The sequence below is a fragment of the Numida meleagris genome, chromosome 2 (genome assembly GCF_002078875.1).
Source record: "Numida meleagris isolate 19003 breed g44 Domestic line chromosome 2, NumMel1.0, whole genome shotgun sequence".
Lineage (NCBI taxonomy): Eukaryota > Metazoa > Chordata > Aves > Galliformes > Numididae > Numida > Numida meleagris.
Window position 1 is genome coordinate 124938959 of NC_034410.1, and position 16309 is coordinate 124955267.

The 16309-nt window shown below is 41.0% G+C and overlaps 1 protein-coding gene across 1 annotated transcript in view; it reads left to right on the plus strand.

Moving 5' to 3' along the window:
- Positions 1 to 16285, plus strand: part of LOC110393510 (neural-cadherin-like) — a 41094-nt gene extending 24809 nt beyond the window's left edge. The window contains exons 19-33 of the mRNA XM_021386409.1: positions 1467 to 1560; positions 2310 to 2494; positions 3123 to 3352; positions 4345 to 4622; positions 6041 to 6255; positions 7002 to 7129; positions 7905 to 8032; positions 8177 to 8309; positions 8392 to 8572; positions 10548 to 10714; positions 11446 to 11710; positions 12440 to 12620; positions 13715 to 13968; positions 14880 to 15034; positions 15433 to 16285. Coding sequence (XP_021242084.1) covers positions 1467 to 1560; positions 2310 to 2494; positions 3123 to 3352; positions 4345 to 4622; positions 6041 to 6255; positions 7002 to 7129; positions 7905 to 8032; positions 8177 to 8309; positions 8392 to 8572; positions 10548 to 10714; positions 11446 to 11710; positions 12440 to 12620; positions 13715 to 13968; positions 14880 to 15034; positions 15433 to 15834 — 2996 coding nt within the window. The 3' untranslated portion in view covers positions 15835 to 16285. The remainder of the gene's footprint in view (positions 1 to 1466; positions 1561 to 2309; positions 2495 to 3122; positions 3353 to 4344; positions 4623 to 6040; positions 6256 to 7001; positions 7130 to 7904; positions 8033 to 8176; positions 8310 to 8391; positions 8573 to 10547; positions 10715 to 11445; positions 11711 to 12439; positions 12621 to 13714; positions 13969 to 14879; positions 15035 to 15432) is intronic.

Below are 16309 nucleotides of genomic sequence, written 5' to 3' on the forward strand. Positions count from 1 at the left end.
GGGGGCAATTTTCTGTAGGACAGTTTGCTGCAGCAGTGTGAGAGAGGCCTCCTTTCCCACTCTGCTTTGGCAATTAGATAGCAGTTCTCCTTTGATCCGGTGTCCTACATGATATACCCATCAGCAAATTAGATCACACAAGTAAAAAGATATTAGGTTGCTTGCATCCATGTAGGCTCAGGTCATTCCTTCCTTCCTCTTCTCTGCTGTATGACATATGGTGCAATGGATAAAGGATAAAAGGATAAATTAAAAGGATATGAATTGTGGGCACACTAGAAACTACTTCTGTATAGATGCTCTATGTGACCCTCTATTTGTATTGAAATGTTCTGCCTGTTCTGTGCCCACTCTCAATTCAGCATATTGTAAAGTTGAAACCAAGCCTGGTTGCTTTTTTTTCTGTCAAATACTGAGAATCCCTGCTTCTAGGCCACATACCAGGTCTTTTCATTAAGCCTGAATTTTCTTTTAGCTGCCTCTTCAAAGGTAGAACTCATCTGTACTGCTAATTTTGGGGAGGGAGTAGCAAGTCTTCAGATCGTTGGTTATTTTAAATGTTAAGTTGAAACAGACAGCTACTGTTGTGTTGTGTGTTACATTTGTATAATGTAGCGATCAAAGACCAGGGCATCCCCCATACTGTCTCCTGCAAAATATCAAATGAATGTTGTCACAGCTTCAGGAGAGGTACAATTTTCTATTGTTGCTGCATGCAGCCCCTCAGACATCAGAGTTTGTGCTATTTCCTTTCACAAGGTGAAATCCCACGTTCTTTGCTCTTTATGTATCATTGATTCTTTACTTAGTAGATGTATGAATTCAAATACTTGTGAACCTTTCCTTCAGAAATAGCTTTTGATTTAAAACAAAAACAAACCTCAAACCATTTATTTGTGAGTATTCCTTAGAGGATTTAAAAACAGCAGAATACATGCCACTTTCCCTCTCATCCTGAAGTCTCACCACCTACACCAAAGAAGTTACTGGTTACTGTATCTTGGACATCCTCTCTATCTTGCTGCAATTTCTTCCAAGTAGCTATTGTTTTTTTGCCCTTTGTAATCCAATCAGTATTTTGCCTGTTTATCCTGCCAAACCCCAATCCCTGTCTAAACCACTCTTCAAACTGGTTGGGGGCTACAGCTAAAATAGTGAAAAGAATTATTCTGGCATTGTTTCTGGATCTCTCTTACATCTTTCTTCAGAGGTGGCTAATTTTTTTCTTCCTGATTGTTTTTTTGTGCAGCCCCTGACTGAACTGAATCCATGCAACCACATAGCAAACACCCAATAAGCATTACAGCACGTGGCATTTACAAGCTGGTGTACTTCTTCAAGAAATCAATATAACTATTTCTGTAGGGATTTAAGGTTTAATGCAAACCAATAATCTTTGATTGGCCAATTTGTTTGTGTAGATGTGATTGTTCTGACTGTGCCAGTTACATGCTATGTTGTTTTAGGTATCCTGCCCACAACCATCCTGGGTCAAGTCCTTGCCCCTGATGAGGATGATTGGGATCGTAAAATCTACCAATTTGAAGGAAAAACATCAAGGTATTTAGAGAGAAAAATGGAAGTTGGGTGAAATGTATGGAAAACTTACCCACACACACACAAAAAACCACTGAATGTATTTAAACTGTCCTTATTTGAAAATAAGTATGCAAAAGCATTTGGTTAGATTGCTCTCCAGAAGCCCTTCTGAGTATGAGACAACAGTAAGTACTGCTGTGTGCCAAAGTGATCTATTTTCTGTTGCCTGCTGGGTGCCCTATCCAGTAAGACACTGTTCCAAAATCCCCGTTCATAGTCATATCCATAACCAGTATCAGGGAGCCACTACAGAAAAACTATCCACTGCCTTCGAACCTCTTTCCTCCAGACTCCTGGAGTTTGGTATTTCAGTGTCACCACTGTTTTTAGGAGCTTACATGTGTCAGATGTGTTCACACCAAAGTTGCGAGCAGAGTTGGGAAGTACATGTGCCATTGGGGTGGGTTGTGTCACTCTTGATGTACGTACCTAAATTAGGAATTCACACTATTTCCAAAGGTATGGCTACAGTAGCCTCAAGCTTCCTACACAGTTTTCCATGGCATAGAAGCAGGAAGAATCCTCAGTATACTGCTGGAGTGTCAGTAGGAGGTTCCCTACTCTGCCCTGTCCCTTCATGAGGGAACGCATCTGCCATCTTTGGTAGCTTTCCCAAAATAAAGTGCATCAGAGGAACCATCAGTGATAATAACTACTACTTAACTTTTTAACTTCTCATAGATTGTTCCTTGGCTTAACTCTTGTTACAGGTACTTTATCCTCAATGATAACTCAGGTTTGCTAACTATTAAAGAAGGAACCCCACCAGGAACATACAACATAAGGGTTAGAGTCATCGATGGCGTTTGGCCAGATGTTGTCTCAACTGTAAAGGTTATAGTGAAGGAAATCAAAGATGATGCTCTCCATAATGCTGGTTCTTTACAAATCAAAGGTAAGCAAGGTGATGAAATACATTAGGACCATAATGTTGAAATCTCTTTCAATGTTACTCTCCTCTTCAATGTTACTGCCACGTTACTTCAAATTTTAATGCTCTTAAACATGTGATAGGAGTTAGTAGCTTGCTAGATGAGGGTTTGAAAATGCATCTGCATTTGCATAGTCTTCTGACAGGTCCTTACTGCATGTAAGGAAAATCTCTGGAGAAAAATCAGCCAGAAGTGCTTGCCTGATACAGAAAACAAAGACTTCTACACCAACTTTTCAACAAAACAGCAATTTATGTTTCAGAAAAAAAATCCTTGTTTGAACAACTGCCAGCCTGAAATTCAGCAAATTGTTTCAATCTTTTTGAAAAAGTAAAATATTCTTAACTATGTTTCTGATTTAAAAGAATAGAAAAAAAGAAAAGAAAGAAACAAATAAGGTTCAAAAAGCTTCAGAACACAAATTCTGAGCAGAAGCCAACATGAAAAATTTCAGAGCCTAAAAGTGAAAACAGTCATGAGTTTGCAGTTGAATTCATGTTCTGCAGCCTTAATATTTGCTCTGCAGTGGTCTTCTCTTTTATTGCTACAGCAGTTATGAGGTATGTGTTTGTTGTTTAAATTCTGTTACAGATATCACCCCAGAGGAGTTCATATCCCAACTCCCTGAAAAAGAGAGTAAATACAACCAGTTGAAGAAGCTGCTCTCAGAAATCATATCAGTCCAACTTGAAAATGTTCACATTTTCAGTGTACTAAAGTCAAGTCAAACACGAGGGGTTGATGTTTGGTTTGCAGTTTATGGCCCACCCTATTATAAAGCAGAAAAACTTAATGGCAATGTGGCAGCCTCCAGAGCATGGGTAAGTACGTATAAAACATAAGAAAACACAGCATTTTCTCACTGTATCTGTTCAGATAATGTCCACTTCCTAGTGAATGTGCATGTTTACAAGGGGGAGTGATGTGTGAGCAAAATGGATAATTTTAATCAGCAAAGTCAAATTGTCCTGTAGCATTTATTAAAAGTTACTACAAGTTTCAAATAGGAAAGTTTTAAAAGTCAGCCTATAAATACATATTAAGTCTAACTTTCTAACTTTTTCTGATCTAACTTTTAGGAACGTGAACATGTTTTTCCTGTTGAAAAGTCTGTAAAACCCTGTAAAAAGGATGTGTTTGGCTGCTACCTTTCTACATGGTGCCTTAATGTTTCAGTTTATTTTCTCTTACACAGAAATGTTTTGTAGCTGAAGCTCACAAACCTGTGGTCACTCAACAGTTCCAGCTTTCTGAGTTAAGAGGGCAAAGCAGTAAAATAACCGTTATCCAGTGGAGAAACAAGTTGGACTTGTGCATTGAAAATGTAATAAAGTTTGCCCATCCTAAAAAAAAAAAAAAAAAGTAGTCTTGCTAAGAACTAAATGATTCTCTATTGGAAATGTGTAATTGGTGCTGTAGTAGTAACTCACTGTTGCCAGAAAAGGTTTGCCAAAGCTAGTTCATCCTTCCCAGTATTAAGACACAAGTCCAAATTAAAAGTACATCTCCGATTCTATGTAAATAATCCATCAGAACTAAGAGTGAATAAAACTTATTAACTCAACTATGAAGACCACGACAAGACTTTTGTCTTCTAAATGCTTACTCACTCTATAATTGAATTCTACCAAGGCTTTCGCCGTAACAGATACCAGGCTGAGCTGCCTTTGGCTTCACAGACTGAGGTAGATGTTGGAAGGAAATGGTACAGCAATCAGTTTTGAGAATAATGGCTTGGGCTTTTCACAGCTGTCATTTGTCAGCTTCCTCTTTGTGGAAAAGCTAGATGAATATAACTAATTGTTCTCCACAGCTGGAAAACATCTTAGATATAAATATCACCCAGATTGGCATTGATGAATGCGTGACCGCGAACTGCACTCATAGCAGCGGATGCATCAGCAAGTATGAGCACAGTCATGTGCCAACGATAACCACAGCTGGAAGCATTTCACTGGTGTCCGTGACAGTTCTGAGCAGTGCCCTGTGTAGCTGTGCAGCTCGGGAGAGTCCTCATCTCTCCTGCTCCTCTTACCAGACAAACCCATGTCTGAATGGCGGCACGTGTGTGGACACTGATTTGGGCTACAGGTTGGTGGAGCTTTGCCTGGGATGCAAGCAGAGTGCTTCTGCATCAGTCTGTAAGAAGGAGGACAGGCGGCTTGGGGGATGGATATTCCTGCATGTCTCCTTGCTGTGACAAGTCTGAGTTAGGCTGTACTTCACACAGGTCCTGCAAACAGACCTCTGTTTTCAAGTAGGTACTTAGGTTTGTCATAGTCTCCATGAAACCCTTGGGAATTTTGCAGGCAGTCATGGTTCCTTTAATGTCACCCTGCAAGATGTGTTTGTTTTTTTGTGCAGCCTACCTCAATGTTATTAAACACTTTAATCATGTCAAGTTACTTAATAACCTCTTCTCCTTGTTCCTTGCCTCCTTTTTTTTCTCCAAAAATTACATCTCATTGATAAAATAGTATGAAGCTGAAAAAACTAGTGGACTAGTTTTTTATACTATCTCAGAATGAGTCCAGTACCCATCCCAAAGGCAAACCCTAAGCATGTTTGCTTAACAGTGGTCATCCCAGCATAGGAAGGCAGAAACAACTAGCCAGGGGGCTGAAGAACCTGGATAGGGGGGATGGAACTCAGACTGAAGCTGCAGAAGCTTTGGTCACAGTGCAGATCTCAGACTGACAGTGCTGCTCAGATGTAATCAAGCAGGGAGATTTTGCTGCCCAGAAATGCTGTTATCTTTGGTAGCCCCCTGCTATGTATTGCCTGCTCAATTCTGAGGTTCCTTTGTTTCTGCTGCATTTTCAGTAGTTTTGTGAGTGGTCTTTTTCTGCATCCCACCCATGTCATTCTGCTCTCATGAGGTACCACTGAACTATGGGAAGCAGAAACCAAGAAACAGGAGTCCAGCTGTTCTCCCTGCCTGACATCTTTCCCATTTCTGTCACTCCTTTGGTTTCCCTTACAGTTTTTGTAACTGCATACTGTGACTACTTTTCTCCACAGAAATCCCAGAGTGTTAAGGAAAGAGTCCCAATTATCTATTTTGGCTAGTGTAAAGAAAATAAACCGATAAGTAGCTACTTCTCAAGATCTAGGACTCTCACACCTTTTCTCACTTGTTCTGGGTGATGTTACCTTCTCCCACCCTTTGTTTTCTCTTTCAATATGATAAAGTCTTTAAACAAGCTGAAAACAAAACCTAGAGAAAAGTGATTTTTTTTGCGGGGGGGGGCTGAAGAGCTTGAAGTCTTTCATGTGCTTTGTATATTAGAAATTCACAGAGTTATTCTTGCACAAACTTAACGTGATATAAAACTAAAGCTAAATTGTGTTTGTGCAAACAAGTAAATGGGGCTCATTTTATAAAGGAAGTTTTGCTAGTGCTTGTTTAACTCTTGCTGCGGCCAAGGCAACAGAAGCTCCTACGTTCAGTCCTGCAGTGGGATCGAGAGTTCTGCTTAGATGGTGGATTTTTTTCTTGTTTTTAATAGATGCAGGTGTTCTGCTAATTTCCATGGACCAGACTGCCAACAAACAAAACACAGCTTTAAGGGCCATGGCTATGCCTGGTTCCCTCCTCTTAAGCCTTGCTTTGAGAGTCGCATCTCCTTAGAGTTCATCACTGAAGTCGCTGATGGCCTTCTGTTGTACCAAGGACCAGTAGCACGAGGGCAGCCTGGACAGCTGGAAGATTTCATTGCTTTGGGTTAGCACTTTCATGAGTATTTCTTCTGTCTGTTTGTGTGAACATGAATTACTTGCAGTTAATGATTTTGTTTGTTTAAATAAGATTCAGAAACTGACTTTTGGAGAATAAGGAGAATGCAGTACAGAACAATATGCAGGACATAAAACTATTAGAGTGTGACCATAGAATGGCCATGAAGATGGGGAATGATCTAAATAGCAAAACGTATGAGGCATGGCTGAGACCCCTGTGTTTGTGCAGTGCAGAGCAGAGGAGCTGAGGGGAGGCCTGATGTCGGCTGCAGCTCCTCACAGGGAGCGGAGGGGCAGCACTGAGCTCTGCTCTCTGTGACAGCGACAGGGCCCAAGGGAACGGCCTGGGGCTGTGTCAGGGGAGGGGCGGGTGGGGATTAGGGACAGGTTCTGCACCAGAGGGCAGTGGGCACGGCCCCGAGCTGTCGGAGTTCAGGGAGTGTTTGAACAGACACTGGGTTTCAGTTTTGGGTGGTGCTGTGTGGAGCTGGGAGCTGGACTCAGTGATCCCTGTGGGTCCATTCCAACCTGGAATGTTCTATGATTCTATGAATTTGCCACCATGCCCAGCAGTTGTTGTCCTGTCACTGTATTGGAAGTCAGACTTTTTAAAACTGAATTCCCTTCCCTAGCTAAAGAACTACTCAAACTAAAATCTAAGTGTAACTTTGAGCTCACCTGGGTGTGTATGGAAGCATGGGTGCTTATCCAGTAACAATCTTCTCTCTGCAGAGCTGTCTGGTGGTGTCCCAACACTGACTGTGAGCCATAGCTCTAGTGAGCTTTTCCTCCAGCTGTCCAAAAAAGTTAACGTCGCAGATCGCCGCTGGCACAATATAAAAATTAAAAGTGATGGGAAGGCAAGTGTAAATATGGACGATCCTGATGAAGCACTAATTTATGTATCTAGTTATCCCCTAAGAACCCTTTCTTGCTTCTGTAGAAGTCTTTCATCAATCCTTCCATCACTGCAATGCTAGAGATTGATGTTCGTAAGCTCAGCAATCCCTTTAGTCAGGAGGCAGTCAATCAGAACAAGATCTTGAGAAGTCCAATTGATTTTTAATGATCCTATCTATTGCTTAGAACTCAGAGCTCTGATAATCCAGAGGGGAGGATGCTTTCTGGGCTGATGGAGTTAAATATCCTTTCATTCTCAGAGTAAGAAACCCTGCCCCACCACCTGAATTTAGAGATGCACACAAAGGAGATATGTAAGCTTTTATATAAGAGGAACTTCTTGCTGATATAACACTGGTGAAAGCATCTGCTGTGTTGCTTCTTCCTCTCCCCCATAAGACAGGACAGTGAACATGTCAGGCTCTGAGATAGCTTGTCTCTTCACGTTCTGATTTGGCAGCAAACTCCAAGAAAATCCTGTCCTCTCTTGGCCTTATCTGTGACTTGGCCTGCTCATGAGAGAGTCAAATTTTTCTTTTTTGTGGCTCCTTAGTTATATACTGCATTCAATAACCTTCCAGATTAGCATGTTGAAGTGTTTTATTGTTTTAATAAAGTTTCCTACACTGTCATCACGAGGTAATATCCTCCCTTCTGATAAGTGAAAAGAAAAAGTGTAATTAAAATGTATGCATGTCTCCAGATGCAATTGTTTTCAATAATTATTTTCTTCAGAAAGTGAAGCTGGTTCTTGACCACTGCATTAACAGCTCAGTTAGAGGCAGTGACAGTGTTGTTAAGAAGATCTCTCAAGTGGATCTGTCCTCCTGTGAAGCCTCTGAAGAGACTACAGGAACTTGGAGGTAAAAACTACTAATAATAATCCCTGAACTGGAAATGTAATTATTTAGAAGAGCTAAGGAAAAGGAAGGGAGAGGAAGGGAAAAAAAAAATCAGCCAGACTGTGTTCTTTTCACCAGTTCTTTCTTTCCCTGTCTTCCCCCCAGCATGGGCAGGATCTTCAGTGGTCACCAGCCCCTACAGTTGGGTGGAATTAAGAAGACTTTGCCTTACAATGACTCACAAAAGCGCTTCAGAGGGTTTGTTGGCTGCATACGCAATGTTGTTGTTGACACTAAGGTAGAGCTACTAAGGCCAATCTTGGGTCTACCAATGTCAACTATAGACACTTGGTGTGACGCTTCCCTTTGTCCTTTCCTAGGTTTATGACTTAGAGCACCCCGCAGAGTCCCTGAACAGCTCTCCAGGATGCATCCTCACAGATGAAATGTGTAAGAGCGCTGGGGTGGTCTCCTGTGGTGTCCATGGCAGGTGTGTAGGTGGCTGGGACTTCTTTCACTGTGACTGTGCCCCAGGATATGCTGGACCAGAGTGTGACAAAGGTACTGCAAGTTCTAGGGAGAAATCCACAGCAGGGATTGGTGGGAACACTATTAAACACACTGCTCTGAATTTGCCTTTGCTTTGAACATAGGATTTTAATTAGACCATGCTGTATTCTGGGAGTGTTTCAGATCTGCAGTGAAGTAAAGATCCTTCTAAATATTGTTGAATAAAGGTAATGACACAGATGAAGGTCTTGATGAGGCCTGCTTTGCTTTGTGCAAATGGTCAAATGCATTGTTTTGCCTTTTTCATCACATGGCACCTTATTTCTCAGTGGTTAAAGATGAAAAAAATTTGCATTGTGCATTCTTGCTCTGACCGTACTGATCAACAATTTATTTTAATGAATGTGGTGCTGTTTGTCATCCTGCAGCAATCTTAAGAGTGATTAGGTGCCAGCTTGGAATGTTCTCTTTGTGAAACCTGGGAACACAACCCTCAAGTCCTCAGGCCCAATTTTCTATCCATAAAAGGGGGATAATTGCATTTTCTTCTGCCACTGGAATGAATTGAAGGTTGTGTAATGCCATTAGACCACAGCAATGGGTTCGTGTAGGGACATAAAACGAGGACAGCTCCAGCAAATGTATTACCCTGTGCAAAATCAGCATGAAATGTGCATCAGAGAACAAAAGCATGCAAGGGGCGATAATGAAAACCTCAGAGGCATTGTAAGAAAGTACAAAGATTTAGCAACATTCAAAAATCTAAAAAATGAAGTCTTTAATGTGTGAAGTGCTCCTAAATAGCCCTCAGCAATGTTCAGGGCACATATGCTAGAATTGGCTCTGACTTCCTCATCTTAATACCTTCATCAGCCATTGCTTGGAAGCACAAACCAGATGTGAATTACAGGTGTTTATTGGGATTACGTGCCATGTGCCTGCCTTCTGTCTCTAGGTTCAAGACAGAAACGATGAAGTTAGTTGTAGCAGTCTCTATCAGTATCAGTGCCCCATAACATCCAGGGCTTTGTGTGGTGTTGGAGGGGAACTAGCCCCCTCAGCACCTTAACCTGAATGAGAATTACTGATCAGTTGGAAAGGAGTACATGATAGGTAGCACCGAATCAATGTGCTGTGATTAATATATATGACTGCTGTATTGCACATGCCCTTTCAGTTTAATGTTCTTACTTTTCCATCCTGCATACAGAATAGTAACACCCTGCAATCAGCCAGACCCTTTCTTCCTTTCTCCACCTCCCACACAAGACTTAAAAGGTGACATTAAATGACTGAGTGGAAGCTTGCCTGGTGCGGTGAGGACTGGAGTCACAATTGGCAGCACATTCTAGGCCTGGAGCCCTCATTGTTTAGTGTTTATAATGTCCATGTAAATGGTCAATATAGTTCAGTTATTTGTATTAATGTTTTGCAGACATATGATACTGGTTTATAAACATCTGCCTAGATTTAATTTTCATTCTGTTTTGCATTATCTTGGTGTGCTGATTCAGAAGCCCAACTGCTTATTTGGTACAGCTGCGTTGGTTTCTACTTCTCACCATTGTGGGAGAAACCAAGTGCTTAGAAACTAGTTGTTTAAAATCTGCAAGTCATACCCTGATGTATTAGGAAAACTCCATTTGGTTCCAGTTTCTTCTAACGTGTTGGGCTGCAAATGCTACTGTTGATCTAGACAAAAACAAAGGGTTATTGGTCTCAGTTTAGGAGTGACGGGGCAGAATGCATAGTCTGTGATAGAATGTCTGTTCTTTTCCTGCCTAAACGTTTTTATTCTTGGTTTGTTCTTTTTTTCTTAATTCTCTTAAGTAAGGGAGATACATGCATATGTGAATTTAATTGTTTGGGGTGGAGGAGCGCTTTCCAGAATGCTTCATTACTTGGTCAAAGTTTCTTAAGAACTGAAATTCTGATGTTTAGAACTGGTTAATTCTTGAGCACTGGAGTTCTGAAGGAGCAGTGATTTCTGAGATTTTCTCTTTGCTTTGGTGTGTGCTGTGACTAGTTCTTCCAGAATGGGCTTTTGGGAGGGACAGCTGGATCCATTACGAGCCAAGGAATACCCTCAGCACTCTCAGCACTCGGATCCAGCTGATGGTGCGCACCCGCATCTCCCGCAGCACGCTCCTCAGCTTGGCCTCTGCAGATGGGAGCAGCTTCATTCGGCTGGAGGTGGGTGCTTTGGAGCCCTTCTGCTTCAGTTCTCCTAATTTGTATTGGGGTACAGCAACAGGAGGAAATGGTGCAGTTTCTTATTAAGAGCGTCTATTTTTAATGTAATAAACAGCAAGAACTGTCCACATGAGGGCAACCACTCTCATTTGTGTTGTCCTCAGAAATGAAGCACAGTCAGAACAGTGATGATTACTGGTGAGACAACATAGGAACATCCTCTGATAGCATAAATTCAGTTGTTTCTCTGCCTGAGAAAGGTACAGGCGAGTGCATGTGATACATGCGAATGGGGAATATTGTTTTGTCATGTTTGCCTTTTCCCTTTACTTCAACCTGTCTCTGGCTATAAAACTTCTCTTTGTTTAAAAAAAAAAACAACAACAACAAAAAACCTGTCTGGATTATTAGTCAGACATGGGCTAATTATTCCAGTTGTAGTTAGAGGGTGAGGTGGGAAGAGTTAGAGATAGACATTGACGGGGAGAAGACTGATAAAAAGGTTCATCTGAGTTAGAAGAGGGAGATGGCCTGCAAAATAAAAGCTGATAACTCCTGAGCCTGCAGTTTTCTTGTGGTAATTTTTATCTGGGAATAAAGCACTTTTTCACACCCTTAAAAACAAGAATGCCATTTCAATTTTAAAAACTCAGGTCCATATTTTGAGGCAGGACAGTGCAATAACACTTAGAAGTTGATATCCGTTATTAAAGGTCTTTATTTTCTTTTAGGTGGATGAGGGCTACTTTTGTGTTAACTTCAGCATGGGGGACAAAAATCACTCTCTGAGAATGAAGACATTACGTATAAATAATGGCCAGTGGGTCCTGCTGACCATGGAGCGCTACAACAACGAGTTCACTCTGCGTGTCAACAGTGGTGGCGGGGATCAAGAAGTGACATCTGTCTTGGGCACAAATAGGTGGTTTGAAATGGAATGGGCAAGTGTTGTGCTAGGAAACCGCCTTCCCAGTCATTCAGAGAGCGATTTCCAAGGTAAGTGATGTGATGAGCTGTCAAAAAAAGGGAATTACAGCCTAAAGGTGGCATTTTTGAGTGTATTGGAGGCCCTAAAACCCAAGTAAGAATTCCCATGTAGACTGCTATGCTCATGAAATCCCTCCTCCTGTACTAGAGAGAAGTCAGAGCTAAGGTTCAACTTTCTATTTGCCTTTGTATTTGGTCCTACTGAAGATGTGAAAGTTCCTGTAAATATTAAAAAAAAAAGCACTTTACATTTTCATTTCCCATGGCAGAGGTCCAAAAGTAGGGAATGCAACATGTACTGATAGGAAGAGAAAGATCTGGGAGGCAACCCGTAGTGCTCTCTCCATTTCCTGGGGTGGAAGTGCTGGGACTTTGAGACCATGCCTTGTAGAAGACAGCTTTTTCCATTATGTTGCTTCTCATTCAGCCCCACTTCTAAAATAGTGTTTTAAATCTAGATTAATGTAGTGGAGCTGTTCCGGTCTGTAGCACAACTCAGCTAAATTGTTGCAATGGTACAACCAAGCTGTCCTGGAGGAGGTATTGACAATCTGCAGATGGGCAAGGACATGTGGGCATACTTCCTGTTGCTCTTCTAAAATAAAATAAAGAAGTGGTGTAAGGATCTTTATAAATATTAAATTTTTCTACATTACAGCATACATGTTGGGGGCAGGGCTTAAGGTGGGGAACTTGATAACTCAGTGTACTTCTCTGCACACCTCTGCTTTGCTGCAGGTTGTTTGCGTGATGTCCAGCTCAACGGCCAGCCACTACTTGTGGAAGGCAGGAGCACAGAGTTTGGCTTTGTTCTGAGGCGGCAGGGTGTCACGATGGGATGCCATTCCAGTGCCTGCAGCAGCCACCCCTGTTACAGCCCTTTCCTTTGTGTTGATCTCTGGAGAAAATATGAATGCCGGTATATTAAGCTTTTTTTTTTCATGCAGGTGTGGTTGGGAAGCTCTTTTTTCCCACCCTTGGTCAGGCAAATTGCTTTCAACAGCAGAACTCCCTGCTGCTTCTGGCCAGAGGGAAGTATCCCAAAGTCAAATTCTGCTCTCCATCTTGACTCCTGTAATGGGCCAAACTTGTCTTTTCCTACAAACCTGATATCAAACCTACTTATTCCACCATTTTTTTCAACATAATAAGAAGATCACACACCAGGGATATGAAATGCCTTTTGATGAAAGCTGGATTGTTCTCTGCTACTCTGTGCAAAAAATAAACATTTTTAATACAGAGTGTATATATTGTGTGTACATATATGTATAATATATAGAGAGAATATATCATATATATATTCTGTAAAGAATTTGGAGTTAGTCATACTTTGTATGAAGGAATGAGACTTCATACTTTATATGAAGCTGTCAAAAAGCTGAGTTCTAAAATTGGCTGCCAAGGGTCAGAATCAAAGCCCACCAGCCTGGTATCCTGCACAGTTAGTTCCTTAGAGAACAGCCACTCAAATCAAAATAGAGGCATCTGTGTTCCAAAATAGAACAAACATACATGCAAGAGTGGGAGTAAGTGCCACTTGAATTCTTTCAATAGCCAAAATTTGGCACATCTGAGGCCTAGCAAGTTGCTGAAGGAGGCTGTGAGATGGTCTGAAGCGTGCCTTGAGACACTCTGTTCTTCAGTCCTGGTGCAAAAGAACAGTATTGAGGCTCTTCTACAGAAAGCAGGCCTGTGTTCCTTACAATATTCCTTCATGCCCTCTCTGACTACATTTCAGAAGAAATGATTTTCTCTGCATATTCAAGATCTGAAATACATGATGGTTGTTGAGAGCAGGTCAATGACCATCTCTTTCCCAAAGGTCCAGATTAATATTATAAAGCTTATTCTAAGTACTAGCTAGCCTTTTTCCCATTGATCTTAGCTATCTACTTCCTGCTAGGGGTTTTTGAACACCTCCATAGAAAAAGGGTTAGTGCATTCAAAAGCTGACATTCAAAAGCAGGTGCTTCACTTGCCTTAAAGATACCTTGTGCTTTTGTTGGACAGGTGTCCAGCTGGGAAAGTGGAAGTGACCGATAATCTTACAGGGCTCAGACACTGTACCTCATCACCTTGTGGACACTGGACCTGTAGGAATGGGGGTACCTGTGTGGCTCAATCCCAAGACAAGACTATCTGCCAGTGCCCTGAAGGCTACAAGGGAAGATGGTGTGAAATTAGCCAGGTGAAGGCTGGAAGACCTGTTGGACTCAGCTCTGGCTCTATTCTGGCAATCAGCATGTGTCTTCTTGTCTTTCTAGGTAGGAAAGCAAGTACTTTTTTTTTTTTTTTTTACTTTTATTTTTAAATCTTGTATGTTACTCCATTGAATCAAGTCTGCTTTAGCCTTAGGTGTTGTGATCAGTATTTCTCTTTTTCTAGAGATCATCAGTTAGGAGCTCATTTAAGAAACATATATTTACAGTTTGTTTGCTTGAAGCCACTTCAAGCAAATTCAGGACTTCTCACTTCCAGTATCACTAATTTTCGGTCCTTCTTAAAGAAGGATTTTCACCTGTGTATGCAAATCTGCATGCAGCCATATCCATCTGAAACTCCCACCTGCCCAGAGCCCTCACATTCATATTAAGTAGGACCTACAGCTAGCATGTGCTGTTCACATTAGGAAGGTGGACAGCTTTTTCCAGAGGGTTTATGATATTAACAGGCAAGTCTCATTAAGAGTGTGGGGCAGAAAGAAATGTTCACAATGTATATGCTTTTAGGCACACTTTGGCCGAAATGTTAGTACACTGTAAAACTAGTTGTTTCTCATATAAAGGAAAACTGCATACTTGTCTCAGAATATTAAAGACTCCAATTATTATATTACACTTGTAACCTTCATTAAAACAGTGTTTTACTTACTTTGGATATCTTATTTACTCAGGATTGGTGAAAGGCCAGAGATTGGCCAAAATGCCTTCTATTTAAATGGATTCCTTTAGGTAAGTAAAATACTCCTTTAATGAAGTTTATGATATAATATGCATAGATGACTCTTTACCTTCCTGAATATAAGTTGTTTATATATTAATGATTACACAGTTCTTAACTGGGAATTTGATTGTCAAATTAACAGTGTATTTAATATCTCAGGAGTCATGTAATTACTTGTCTATCGTACATCATATTTTGTCATATAACAAATACATGTATTTATTTCTTCCAGCTCTCTTAGTCTCCTACACAGTGTGGAGTCAGTGGGGAAGTTCAGGATTTCGGAAAGGAGGAATTTACCACATTCCTGAAGAGCGTGAAAGCTGGGAAGATGTTAGAGAAAATGTCTTCAATTATAATGAAGAAGGAGGTGGAGAACGTGACCAGGTGTGATGCACCTTCAATCCAGACTTTGCAAATCCAGCCTCTCCTCACCTTCCCTTCCCACAATTTTTTTTCCTTTATTGACTTTAGCCAATAGGCTATTTTTTTTAACCTGAATTACTCCCGAGTGGGAGAATTCTATTTCAACATAATCTGTCCTTTTCACACTGGTCATCTGTGGCCACCTTTGAGGGGACTTCTCTGGACACAGCATTCTAGATTTACATGAAGTCTACCATCGCTCAAAGGCTGTGATCTGAACTCAGCCTCAGTTTCCTCAGTTTACAGAGAACACAGAATCCAGTTTTGTGTTGCATCGGACTTAAAAACATTTTTTGAACCTATTTCCTTTTGCATTGTTTCTCTCTGACGTTTGTTTTTTATTCTTATTTTTTCCCCAGAATGCTTACAATATAGATGAGCTGAAGAAACCTCTCCGTAACATTCCCCGCTTCTCCTTGAGGGCAGCTTTTCCATATTCCAAGACACCCACTGGACCAAAAAGAGACTCAGTCACAAAACGTGCACACCAAAAGCAACCAACATCAGCTGTTAGCAATGTTCCAGACTTCAAGGAATATGTTTCTCAAATCATCCAGGATGCAGACAATGATCTACAGAATCTTCCAGCTGACAGCATTCATTTTTACTGCTTAGAAGGAAAATGCTCTCTAGCAGGGAGCCTTAGCTCCTTAAACTCCATTAGTGGTGATGAAGATCTAAATTATGAATGCCTCCAAGAGTTGGGGTCAAAGTTTGACAAGCTTAGAGAACTCTATGAGCCCTCAAACGAACATTTGTAACGGGAGTTGAAGGAACTCGAGATGTTGCTGTGACAGATGGACACTTTTAAAAGATGCCCTTTTTTATACATAAAGTAGACCAAGTAATTTACTCCATACACATTTTTAGTTACAATCATATGAATTACTTTTCCCAGGAAAATAGTCTTTTTTACATGTACTGTACAAATTATTATTTAATGGTAGAAGCGCTAAGGCTTTTAATTTTCTTGAAACTTTGGAATGTAGGATTTGTGTACTATAGAATTATAATATCCCTTTTTGTTTGTGTAGACCGCAGTGAGCTACTAGAATTGTCCGCGATGAAAGAACTTGAATTATTTTCTCCCTGGTATGACTTCTACCAGGGGGGTAGCCATGAGTAGGGCCCTCCTGTTTTCCTGCATTCATTTTAGATGTTGAAATAACGATTATAAAAGTTAAATATAAAGCATTTTAAATGCTTCTGTTTCTTGTCAGCTTTCGGGCAGCACCG